Genomic DNA, 13,356 nt, shown 5'->3' on the forward strand with positions numbered 1-13,356 from the left:
TAGCTCCCTACTTTTAACTAGTTCTTGGTTTTCCTGGAACCCTGGACTTACGCAGGTCTCCTTTCCAGAGGACAGTGTCTAATTTATCCACACAAGCCTTTTACTCTCAGGATCAAGGCATTTCATTGAGATGATCCCTATATTCTATTTCTTGCTTCTGCAATATCTAAAAGCCTGTGACTTGGCAGAACCTTTTTCTGAATTCCATCTTATCATTTCCACCAATGACAATCTGTGAGTCAAAAAAAATGCAGCTATGTTTAAAACACATGTTTTGCCTTAATCTGCAGCTACTCTCATTCCTAGCATAATGGGGAGAGTGAAAAAAGTGAAACTAATGAAGCAAAACCAGGAAGCTCTACTTCTCAACTTTTTCTGTGTTAGGCAATCACACTGTCATTCATTACATGGTATACCAGAGTTTGATTTTATTGATCAGAAACATCAGTATTTCAAAATAAGTACCCAAACCCTAAATCCAAACTAAAACATGACGATTTTTGGACTCTTCTTCCCTTCCATTTTCATAACAAGTGCGTCCATGTAGCAAGCTCTCTGCCCCACAGCCTTAGAGCCCAGTGAGTGCTTCCCCTCCCAGTCTTCCACGCTGCTCCTGGGCCACTTTCTCAGAGATGCTCATTTCATGAGCAAAGCTGAATATCTATCCCAAAAGCAGCTCCTAATAATTCCTGTGGGGCAAAACATTTTTTGGCCTCAGTAAGAAATCTCTCTGATAATGTTCCAAGTGAATTTTCCTAAGTTATTAAGTTTGGACTGACCAATCTCCTTCACAAAACATATGCCTACGATGAAATGGCAGGGCAGTCATGTGTGGGCAGGAGCTCTGCGCTCATCCCAGATTCCACTCTGACAACATGAAACATCTCTCCTCTGAGATGCCTGGTTTTATGAGGAGACAGTCTTGCAGCTCCCTGTCTCCCTCTCGGAGCAGCTGCAGGAAACTTGATGCCAGAGAACAGACGAGCACGTTCTTCTCCCAAGAAGCTGCCAGCTGCCTTTACAGAACAGGGAGTATGACATTTGCATCAAAAATACACACAAACTTCTCCTTTCCAGCAGGGGTGCAAGCCGTCCCTTCACCACCTGCCGAGCATGTGCTTGGAAGGGAAAATCCTGCCCTATTCCTACCCCCCAGCCCCCTTGGGATGTTTCTCAGCAACCTCTTTAATGTTGGACCTATCTGATGAAGGCGTGGAAACCACGGTCCCCAGGCTGAACGCTAAGAAAACAGGGTGCCAAAATCTAACATCGCCCATGAAAAAGGTGGAGAAAGATACTCACACCCACTCCAGGGCACAAGGAGAAGAAGGGTTTCCACAGGGGAGACCAAGACATCATTCATTATACACACGCTAATCAACACACAGGATATGAACAGTTGTTTTCTCCTTGGAAATAGGAATTCTGTAGAAAAGTCATTCATAAAAACAGAACATTTACTTTTATAATAGTTCCCTCTTTTCTACCTTCTTAAAAAGAGGTCTGTCATTAGGCAAAACCAGTTCAGCAGATTAACTGGCCACCACCTCCACACTCTGCTGTATTTCAGTGAATTCCAATCCTTAATATTCAGGACACAGCTTTAGACCAGAAGGCCAACCTAAGCACAAACTGCACCTTCCAATAATACAGCCCAGCTGGGTAGTTTCTTAAAAATAAACTTCCAGAAACCAACATCTGAGATGCAGCACAGTAAATGTAACCCAGGGATATGGCAGGCAGATCTGGCCCCCACATGATGCAAGAAGACACCTCCTCAGACCAAGAGGACGCTCTATGTGCTGAGCTTCCGGGGCCTTCTTCTACACGTTGACCAACCCACTGCAGATGGAATGGTCAAGATGGTCACCCTCGCCCTGCCCACTTTAGCAGCTATGCCACCCAATAATACACAGAGACTTCTTTTATAAAAGGTGACTGTATATTCAGTCACTTTCTTGATCTTTGATTCAAAGCTTATTTAACACCCATGCCATCATAAGTTCTGCATCAAAAATGGACAGGAATATCATCTACAATACGAGTTCCGGATAGACTGGCACTTGATTTCTGTGGCTGTAATGACATTAAAGGTGCTTTTACCACAAAGCATTTCAAATCAAAGTAGCCAACAGCAAACAAGCAAAGTTTGTGGAGCTCAATGAAGTCTGAATGATCAGTGTAGGTATTCTCCTGTTCCTCTATACATGTTTCCTCCCTGTCTCCCAGAACCAGCTCTGATCCAAGGACTGACCTAACATGGCAAACTGCTCAGACCTTATGGACGTGCCTTTCAAAGCTCTATACGGTTTTAGAAAATTGGAGACTTTGCCTGGTAGAGGGTTGGGGCAAGGAGGAGCAAGTACTGGCCAGAATTTCACTCCAAATATCCTTGAATGAGACCTCAGCTCCAAGTGGGCCATGCAACCAGAGAGATGAACTGGGGAATCAGAGAGAGGCGGCAGCTAAAGTGGCAATGCTTAGACTCTTTCATTTCGTTACAAAGGGGCGACCGCGTGGAGTTCATCAGTGTAGCTGCGGCAACCAAGTTCTGCTTTGCATGCCCCAGAGGCAAGGAGCTTAGAAGGAAGGGCAGGAGGCTCCTCCTCACCTAAGGAGAGAAGAGAGGACAGAGTCACACAGTCATTGCATTTCACTGGGCCAGGTGTTCATGCTAGAATGTGGCTGGATCTGGGTTTGGACTATGGGCTTTGCACAAATGAGGCAAGCATCCCAACCAGCTCGAGATGGGGCAGTTTCATCCTCCTAACGGGTTCTAGTTCCTTTAGTTGAGGAAGGAAGAGATCTTCCTTGAGGGTCAAGGGTTTGCATGCATGACTCCAATTAGTTACAAGCCTGGTAAGGAGCATCCTGAGATGGCATCCTGCTGGGGCTCCCTGGGGAAGTGGGCCCTCCTGCAGAGCCCTCCTAACTGGGGCCCTGTGCTGAGCTAGGATGGAGAGAATACCGTGCCCATGAACCGCAGGCTCAACGCCCGCAGCTTTAAAGACAACCGTGGGGAGGGCTGAACACCACAGGGCCCAACAAAGACACAGGTCCACAGACCCTTATCCAAGACCCTTGGGGACCGATGTGTTTTGGTATTCTGATGACTCTGGAGTTGAGAAAGGTGATAAAATGCACATACCGAGTGTTTCATAACACCTCTCACAGGGTCTGGATAACTCACCGTAATTTAGAGCATTTCTGCAACTCAAACATGTGAGTATTCACATTATCTGGGATGAATCAAAACTACCAAAGGAGCTGTGTTCCCATCAGGTTTCGCTGTTTAATAAGTTGGCACCAAAATTAGAAAAACGCTTTGAGGGATTTCTTAAGTAGCTAAAGGCAACGCCCTGTGTCAGTAACCAGACCCAACGGCGTCTTACCCAGGCCTGAAGAGGAGGACACGCTCTCCGTCAGGGAAGACGTTTCCGTCTGGTCCGTTGAGAGTCCCTCTATCAGCGGCAGAGACAGCTCCGACGAAGGCACGGACGAGTCGTAGATGCCCGAGTCCCGCGGCATGTCTGAGGGGCCGCCGGCTTTCACCATGTGCAGCAGGGGCTGCAGGGCAGAGCCGCCGTCAGGGCTGGGCCGGGCCTCGGCGTCTTCGTACAGGCCCATGTGCTGACTGTCTGGGTTCAAGTCGGCCGGCCCGGTCCCCTCAAGGACAGACGCCTCGGCCTTTAGGCAGAAATCACTCTCGGGCCCTGATTTGCACATGACATCATTCAAAACCAAGCCGGAGTCAAACTTCTCCAGGACTGGCTCCCGGTAGCGCAGCGGGGGAGGATGGAAGGGAACGAACTGTTTTTCGAACCAGTCGGGCTCCTCGTCGATAAACTGGTGCATGTTGCAAATGGCGACATACAGGGACCTGCCGGACTTGCTCCGGAAGTAGTTCCTTCTGCTGCCGTGTCCCGGGTGCGGCCCTGCCTCCTGGAGGCCGTGGTCTCGGGAGTGCAGGTGAGAACAGAGCTGGGGAAGATTGTCCATCAGTTTGTATTTGGTGCTTAGGTCCAGGACGCCGGGGACATCTCCCTCACAGGAATAATCAAAGTAAACGGCGATGAACTTGCTGAGCGCCGCGGATGAACTCTGCTTGGCCTGGCGGAGCTTTTCGGCAATGGCCGCCACCGCCACCAGGAAGAGCTCTCCTTTCCCTGAGCCTCGGCTGCCTGCTTTGTGTTTGTAGTTCTTCTTGTCCACAAAGTACTTCATGCCTTTGGAACAAACCACAATGATGAACTGGGACTCTTGGATCTTCTGGATGACCCATTCTCTCTGCCCTTCTCTACAGAGGTTGAAGTCTTCCCACAGGTCCAGAGCCACCTGGAAAGAGAAAGCACCTCACTCACTTGTACAGAACGCCCAGGAAGAGTCTGGAGAAGCAGGTAACAAGAACAGGAATGCCAGAGGAGGTCACGTCATCTGTCCCTTAACCATTAGTAGCACAGCTATGTACAGGCTCCACATTACCTGGTGCCAAGGAACAGCTGAGGTTCCATGGATGATGGTCATGCCCCAGTCCTTCTGCAAGGACTTGCCATCCATCAGCTCATTTTAGCATCATTTGGGATCATTACCACTCCTGTCGTACAAGTGAGGAGACAGAAACACAGAGCTTTTGGCAACTTGCCTGAGTCAGACGTAGGACATACATAGGACATCTTCAAGGAACCTACAGTGTGGTGGAGAGCACGGAACACAGAGGAATTGGGGTTGGTGTCCCTGGTAAGTGAGGCTGCCTGGAAGGGAGGGGCAGATCCTGGAGAGAAGGCTGGCAGGCTGTGAGAGGAGGATGTGGATGAATGACCTCTAAGTGGGCTGGAGATAGGACCTGGGCCTGGATGCCACAGTCACCCACAATGATAAGTGACTCATGTCCAGAGAGCACGACTGACAAAAAGGACCTCCCTGGCCACTCTCACAGCCCCGGGGTCAGCTATACTGTTTACCAGTTGGTCAACAGCTGTGGAAAAAGGTAGTGAACTGCAGTAACAAGGCCATTCTGGTTCACTTACTTGGGAGTGACTAGCACCTCCCTTCATGGCTTCAGAGAGGCCTATAGGGTCACATCTCTACAAGGCCTGTAACAGACAAGGCATTTAACTCCAAGCGGGGGTCTAGTAAGGAGGTTGGGAGAGGGCCGTCCCTGACAATGGAAAGAAAACCAGGCATGCATGGCTCCTCAGAGGGCTTCACCTTCTCAGACCACTTTCCTCTGATTCTGCTGAAAATGTCAATTGTGTTGGTGTCTTCCTTTCTGTAGTTCAGAAACTAATTCCCAATGGCTATGACCAATAAAAGTAGCCACAGTCTCTTACAGGAGAAGGGCATTCTGAAATGACTTTGTTCTCCACTTCTGCTCTAAGACGTTACCAAAGAGAAGGGAAGAAAGCCCCAACATCCATCTACTTGTTGAAAATAATCCTTAATTGTCTTATACTTTCCTTAATTCTTGCTAATATTATACATGCTAAAACTAACTGGGAGCATACACCAAGCATTTTTAAAATGTTTCTATCTTTGACCCAGTAATTCCATTTCTAGGCATCTATTCTTGGGAAATCATCATAAATAGGGCAGTATTGAACTACTGAGATATTTAACAGTTTGGACTAACTCAGTTCTAGTGAGTCAACACTGACGATCATGTAGCTATTTTAAATCACAGTTTTAGACTACTATTAATAATAATGTAGAAAATTGTTAAGTGAAGAGACAGAAGAAAAACATTCAAATCTGTCCAAAATGCAAATGTATGTTAGTTCACCTATGCAGAAAAAGACTGGATGGACACGCATTAACTGTGGTTCTTCTTTCTCCAGGTTGGGATTACAGGCAATTTTTCATTTGTCATCCTTTTCTAGTTTCCAAATTTTCTACAGTAAACATTACAATCATAATTGGAGAGTGTTTTCCCCAGAGGCTAATTACTTGCAAAGTAGAGCAAATTGGGTTGTTTGTGATGTCTGAAGATGTGCCACCAGCCAGTCTGCCCTTGTTTTTCAGCAGAGCTTTCCTGCAGGGGGAACCTGGCCCCAGCCTTGCATATACATTGTACTGACACCAGAGGGCATCCTCATCACGTGCAGAAATTCTGAGAACCAAGCCAGTGGGCAGTTTGAAAGCACAAATAACTTCTAATTACACAATTATTGTACAAATCTTGCATTTGTAAGAAACAGCATGTGCCTTCCACGAGAGCTTCAGACTTCACTCCAAAAATGACCACTATGACATTATAGAAAAGCTACATTTTAATAGCTTAACTCGAGAACAGCAAAGAAACCAGAGAAGACAATTTGAGCACCTGACACATTATTGTTTTCTGGGAGTCCTCTCCACCTCTTGCTTCTCTCTAGCCACTGCCCTCTCCTGCATCACCAGTTTCTCCCTTTCCATGACTTGTTCTAGTCATTGATCAAACAGCCTCACAGAGCCCTTTGTTAACCATTCCTCCTTGGACCCCAAGATCCCCTCCAGTGGCAACCGCATTCTCCATTCCCCTTCTTAGCAAAACTCCCCCCAAAGAGTTGTGTAAACTCACTGCTTTACTCGCCATTCTCTCTTTGACTCTCCGGTGGGGCTTCTGTCCTGAATATGCTCTCCAGGATGTCTTTCGTGACCCCCCCTCAACCTGGCTTTTTGCTCCCATGGCAGCTGGTGGTCTTTTTAATGCTTACAAAATTCCTTCCAGGTGGGTGCTACTCAAGGCTTTTGAGCAGGAATGTGTCAGCGTTAGAACTAAGTGTTATAAAACATTTAGTGCTGCTTATGGGTAGGTCAGACTGAAAGAATGACAAGACTGTCCCCAATTTGGAAGCTGTGGCACTAGTCAAGGGCAGATGTCACTGAAGCAGGCGTGGAGGAGAGGAGAAGGCAGCGGGGAGAGGTACAGAGCAAGTGTCCTGCCCAGGTAAGAGAAGAGACTTTCGATTTCGCACCTCACAGCCGCAGAAGTCCTGGAGGAAGTAGGCGAAGCACTGGACGACATTCATGTGATTCTGGCCATCTTTACTGGAATAGCAAAGAAAGACCTTCGGCCGCGGCCGGAGCCTCTCTCTCGGGAGTGCTGCCGCGTAGGTAGAGGACTCAGAGCTCTCTTCATCTAAATGTGAATATATATTTTCTAAATTGGAAAAGAAGATAGTGTTGATACCTATGAGCAATGCTTTGTCCTGCTCCTTAAGACTTGGAACCCAATGCTATCTTCAAGAAAGAACAGTTGGCCGGGCACGGTGGCTCACGCCTGTAATCCTAGCACTCTGGGAGGCCGAGGTGGGCGGATTGTTTGAGCTCAGGAGTTCAAAACCAGCCTGAGCAAGAGCGAGACCCCGTCTCTACTAAAATTAGAAAGAAATTAATTGGACAACTAAAAATATATAGAAAAAATTAGCCAGACATGTGGCGCATGCCTGTAGTCCCAGCTACTCGGGAGGCTGAGGCAGGAGGATCGCTTGAGCCCAGGAGTTTGAGGTTGCTGTGAGCTAGGATGACACCACGGCACTCTAGCCCGGGCAGCACAGTGAGACTCTGTCTCAAAAAAAAAAAAGAACAGTTGACATGTCCACCTAGAACAGTCTCAACCCCATCAGTCCCTTGGGTCATTGCAGGGAATGGGACAGCTGATTTCTGCAGTGGAGTAACAAATGGTCACAAATTATTCTTAACTTGAAATTGACCTTGGACAAGCCAAGAAATGCTGTAGGAGCCACCCTGGTTAGCAGCCAAGTGCACCTACTAGACCAATTAAGCATTGGCGGAGCTGACTTTTAAAAAACAAAGTTTTTGTTAGAGTATAGTTTACAAAGGTAAAGGGCATAAATCCTAAGTGTACATCTCAGTGAATTTTTCTGTAAGTATACACCTGTGTAACCCCCACCCAGACCAAGATATGGATCATTTCCATCTGCCCAGAAGGCTCTCATGATACCTGACTTTTATAAGTGATCAAGCGCTACTTATATCCTTACTAATGCTTTAGACTTTCTTTCTGCCCTTGAATTTACTATCCTGGGTTTAAGAATAGAATTATGCCCGTCCTTTTAGTGGTTCTGAGGTTAAAAGCCAAATTATTTTGATTCTTGGAACTACAGTAGCCAGGGAACTGACTGGGACCCATGAGGCTTCTGAGACACCAACCTGGAGGAACCACATACTCCCAGTCTCCCTCTCTATTGGCAGCGACCCCTGGTCTGCCCCTTGAGTGGGGGGACATGGCATACAAACAGATACCTTGTTGCTTCTTGCGGCACATCACAGTGAAGAGTGTTGCGAATGCTGATATTACGACCAGGGGCACAGTGATGGCCACAGCTCTGATGGGCCCAGCCCAGGGGGAATGCACTGGGAAATTTCAAAGGGAAAGTTTTTAAACATAAGCAATGTAACAGGTTCAAGAGAAACAACTTTTTTTCCTATCTAAACATAAGCTGCATAACAGGTTCTAGGACCCCACAACCGCCTTTCTCTAGTGCTGGTCTGGTGATTATAAAAGGATTCAACAGTTCATTTTTAAAGGGTTGTAGAGAACAATTCAACAGTTAAGAGTCTGCTGGGACATTAAATACCTTTGAGTGGGAATTTTGCCTAAGGAAACCTCCCCTCCCACCACTTTCCTTCAGAGGACAATTGAGTATTTATTTAGTCCCAGCTACACACACCACACTGGTTTTGATCTTCCAGGCATCTACACTAGGGTGGAATGAAAGTCAGATTTGATGGAACATCATTTAAGAGAGAGAAGCTGAATTTAGTTTTGTTTTTATAAACCGTGAAGTACAGAAAGTAGCAGATACCTTGGTCTATGGTAGTCTAGAGTCAAAATTTCAAACAACAAAAAAATACCTACCTGGCTTTAAGGCATAATGCACCACTTTTCTTGTTGTATTAGTGTCATCCACCAGCTGCAAAACAGAGGATGCTGTATTATTTAAGTGATAGCATCTCAACAAATTATGTCTACCGGGTAAGGGGAAGAAATGGTGATTTCATTCATTTTTCCATCAGTGGGCAGTGGGAGATGTGGCCAGTGGGGAGGCAAGTATAGGAGAATGACGGAGGGAAAAGAGAGCTGTTGGTGCCTGTCATCACTGGCCGGGTGTAGACTAGGCATTAAGTACATGCAGGTTCATCTCTGCTTTACCAGCTCAAAACTTTAAGCTTCATCATGTTTCCTTTCATGAATCAAAATGCTATTTATTAAGGAACTCAGCTGGCAAGTCCCACGTTCTAACAATTTTCAATTAAACTGGCATCCTACCACTGATTTTACTAGGCCTTCATTAATGCTTTATGAAGGTGTGTCAGTCCAAAACCACATACTGCTACTGAGAAATGCCAGAACTAGGTGTTTCTACCAAAATGTTAAGACATGTTCGTTGTCCTTGAATAGTGGGGCTATGGACAAATTGTTAATTTCCTTTTACTCATTTTTTGTAGTACCAATTTGGTTCTGAAAAAGTAATTTAAAAAAAGAAAAGAAACATTTCATTCACATGCTCTTTGAAGTAGTGTTTAGAACTCATGTATACTTATATAGAAGAACAGCAACACATACTCTAGAAAAGTATAGACAGATGTAATAGGCATAACTTTTATTTTGCTGTTTTAATACTAAAACAAAAATTTTTTAAGCTAAAATTTGGAAAATATATCTTTGTAGTATGAAGAACTATAGTACATAGATTTAATTCTAGTATTTGTTTTTTTGAGACAGGGTCTCACTCTGTTTGCCAGGCTGGAGTACAGTGGCATCATCATAGCTCACAGCAACCTCAAACTCCTGGGCTGAAGCCATCCTCCTGCCTCCGCCTCCTGAGTAGCTGGGACTACAGGCACATACCACCATTTTTCTTTTCTATTTTTTGCAGAGACAGGGTCTCACTATGTTGCTCAGGTTAGTTTCAAACTCCTGGCCTCAAGGGTTTCTCCGGCCAGGCCTCCCAAAAAGCTGGGATTACAGGCATGAGCCACTGTGTCCGGCCGATACATAGATTTTAAACCATGATTATATATGGACTATGTGGTTACATAAAAATATTTATTTAAAATATTTCGTGAAAAGATCAAAAATCAATTATGTGTAAACTTTTTTAAAAAGCATGTTAAGAACCATATAAAAATATAACTGTGCACACCTTTAATGGCTTGAAATTTTAGTGTTGCAAATAGTTGGAATTCTACACGAACTGGGTTCATTCTGTAGAATTAATAATAGGGTTTTCCAGAGTTATACATACCTCAATTATATAATCCCCTGGAGAAACATTTTGAAGGAGGCAGCTGGTTGTCTCTGTATTTTGTTCCTGCAAAAAGGCAAAGAACAATTTTAAAAACTCACTTCTTGGAACAAGGTCATCAGGACACTTCTCCCAAAAGCTGAAGGAGACTTGCCACCAATTTCAACTACAGTTTTTAGAAGATGTGATTAGATCAGAAAGCATCTGTGTTTATCTGTCATATGTTGTCTGAGCTTCATTTTGATAAAAGGCCTAGGAGAGCTCAGGATCCCTGTCATAGTCTATGCTTAGCTGGTGGCACCCTCAGCAGGAATATTTGATTCTAAGACAAATAAACTAGTTCAAATAACTCTTACTTAATAAAAGGGTGGGGAAAGAAATTACTGGGCTGTTTTTGTACGTATTATACACAGGATCATGTGTAGGAAGGTGCTGGGCTTTGCTACTTCGACCAAAACCTATCTCAGTGCTCACACGGGGCAATCTGGCAGTCCTGTGAACTTGCATGAAATTTTTCCCACTCCTCTGACAGCCCCCAGTTTAAGAACTTGGTTACTGAGTTTCTACTTAACCTTGACCTGCTTATAAAATCAGTGGCCACTGAATTGCTAGCAGCTTGGCTCCTAGATCTGGTTTTCCTACTTATGCTGTTGTGGCCTTGAGCAAGCCAGGTGACTTCCCTGAGCCTTAGGTTCCCATCTGTAAAAGGGGATGACCACTCTGTTTCATGGAGTGGTAAGGAGTCAAGGACCACAGAGCTCGGGGCCTGCCACAGTGAGCACCTGATGAATGTTTAAAATATAGAAGAACAAACAAGAAATACTTAATTCTTTTTCATTCCTTGGCAATACTTTTAACAGGCTACATCACCACCGGGACGACTGGGGTGTAGATAGCTAGGGAGTGAAGGCCGACAACAAGATGGCCCTGAGATATACCCAGTGATAATGTTCTGGACTATCTATTGACCGCTGAGAGCCAAGAAAGCCTAATGCTCACATTGAGCCACCCAAATTCCAGTGGCCCGGGGACACTTTAAAGCATGCAGCGTTCCTTTATGCACATCCAGCAGCTCACCTGCTTACACATCTTTCGCTTGAAAGGTCCTTCATGCTTTAGCTTGTAGTGAAGATAGAAGAAACGGAAGCCAAAGTTGTGTGGTGCATGGTCGAAGGACACCTGCATGTCCAAACCGTGCTGGGTGATGTTCAGATTCCGAGGCTTCCAGACTGGGAGGAGATAGGACCCCAGAGTGAGCACCCAGAGGCTGCCCCGACACCATAGTGGTGGCAGCACTCTGAGACTGGATAGATAAAAACAGCTGTACTTACAGGGTTTACAAGCCAGGCTGTCCGGCTGTAACAACAGGTCGCAGGCTATTAAGAGAGACACATATTTTTAGTTTTAGGACAGTTTGACACTTTCCTTGTCCAACCATTCAATAAAATATAAAGATGCTGTGCTGCATAATGCCAGAAAAGGTATAAAATACATCAATTTAACAATAATTTTCACTATAGTGCTGTTGCATCTTATGAAAATTTAAATGGTACAATATAAAAATATTAATGCAGTTCGCTTTATGCCACATAAATGGAAACAGTGTAAAGTCACCCAGATTTTAAAAGCTTGTCAAGCATTACATAATTTCAAGGCTGGTAGCTAAGAGGAGTACAACTACATTCATGCTACATGGAGGCTCTGTTTTAGCTGTGAATAGAACTGATGCCAGCCTCTGCCCCACTGTACAGGTGTCTAGGCATATGAGAACTTCAGAGTGGCCCTGTTAATTGCTGCAGGATTATCTTAAGTTATATTAGCATTCTATTTAAAATCCTTTTAATGGATTCTAAAAATGGCATACAGGCATCTACTAAGCAGTAGTGTCAGCACTGAAAAACGAGGTACCAAAGCCAGTAGCTTTGAAACAGAATTTAAACACAATAAAAACACAAGGAGAGAGGCCAAACAACTAGTCCAATATGCCATGCTGCTAACCCAGGGGGAGTTTTTGGGAAGTGTCCATAAAATGCCAAGAAAATTGAAGGCAGCATCAAAGCCACAGTGCACTGAAATAGTGATAAATATCTGCATTCCAGGAACACATCCCTGCCTCCACCTCACCCCCAGACAGACACATCAATTCAATTCCAGTGGGAAAAATTCATCTTACATTATGCTAATTTTGATTTAGGCAAGGTTTTCATAAACACATTCTTTGAATCCTCTATCTGGTTAGTATGCACAACACATCAAGACATGTGACATATACATGGTCTTTGCCCTATGGAATCTTATTTTAACTAAGAAATGAGACCAATTATTATCAAATAATTTGCTGCACAGAAAACCACCACAGTAAGAATTCTGCAAAAGAAAACACTGATGTAGGCTGGAGTTGAGAACAAAAACATCACAGTGGATGAGGGCTGCAACCAGATCATAAAGGAGGGGATGCTGGACAGGACTGGCAGCTGACCATCCAAAGCCTGGAACGCCAGACAGAAACACTGATCAGGGAAGACAAGAGGGAGCTCCTGCAGGTCTCAGGGTGACCAGCCACCAAATTTGAAAGCAGTGATTCAGGGAGATTAAAGACCCACCATGTACACAACAGAGGGAAAAGGTGAGCAACTGGGAACCCAGCATGGTTGGTGGCTGAGCGTGTGGACCCCAGAGCCAGACTTCTGGAGTTCAAATCCCAGCTCCTAGCAAACCCTTCAACCTCTCTGTGCATGATTCCACATCTAGTAAGTAGGGATGGTAAGATTTAATTATTTGTAGGGTTGCGCAGAGGTAAACTGAGTTAATATTTGTAAAGCATTTAGAGTAGGGCCTGGCACACAGATGTTAAATGAGTAAATAAAACTTTCTAGAAGAGGTGGTCTCAGGGATATTCCTTAATTTTGTTAATCTAGTCCTGAAAATGACAGGCCACCCTCCTGAGGACAGGTACAAGATGGAATCATTTCATGCACCTACCTATTACCCCAAAATCAACTTACACTTTTTATTCCTATTTTTTACTTTAATAAAATTGTTTTGATACATGGTTTTTGTTTTTGTTTTATTTTTGAGAAGGCAGTCTTGCTATATCCCCCAGGCT

At 44.8% G+C, this 13,356-nt stretch overlaps 1 protein-coding gene across 1 annotated transcript in view; it reads right to left on the bottom strand.

The window, feature by feature from the left end:
- Positions 1-360: 360 nt before the first annotated feature.
- Positions 361-13,356, bottom strand: part of IL17RD (interleukin 17 receptor D) — a 62,292-nt gene continuing 49,296 nt past the window's right edge. Inside the window, exons 6-13 of the mRNA XM_012648129.1 lie at positions 11,582-11,626; positions 11,328-11,479; positions 10,251-10,316; positions 8,861-8,915; positions 8,245-8,355; positions 6,954-7,138; positions 3,393-4,335; positions 361-2,611 (exon numbers count right to left, since the gene is read on the bottom strand). Coding sequence (XP_012503583.1) covers positions 2,499-2,611; positions 3,393-4,335; positions 6,954-7,138; positions 8,245-8,355; positions 8,861-8,915; positions 10,251-10,316; positions 11,328-11,479; positions 11,582-11,626 — 1,670 coding nt within the window. The 3' untranslated portion in view covers positions 361-2,498. The remainder of the gene's footprint in view (positions 2,612-3,392; positions 4,336-6,953; positions 7,139-8,244; positions 8,356-8,860; positions 8,916-10,250; positions 10,317-11,327; positions 11,480-11,581; positions 11,627-13,356) is intronic.

This window comes from Propithecus coquereli, unplaced genomic scaffold, assembly GCF_000956105.1.
Source record: "Propithecus coquereli isolate 6110/MARCELLA unplaced genomic scaffold, Pcoq_1.0 Scaffold1, whole genome shotgun sequence".
In the NCBI taxonomy this organism is placed as follows: Eukaryota; Metazoa; Chordata; class Mammalia; order Primates; family Indriidae; genus Propithecus; species Propithecus coquereli.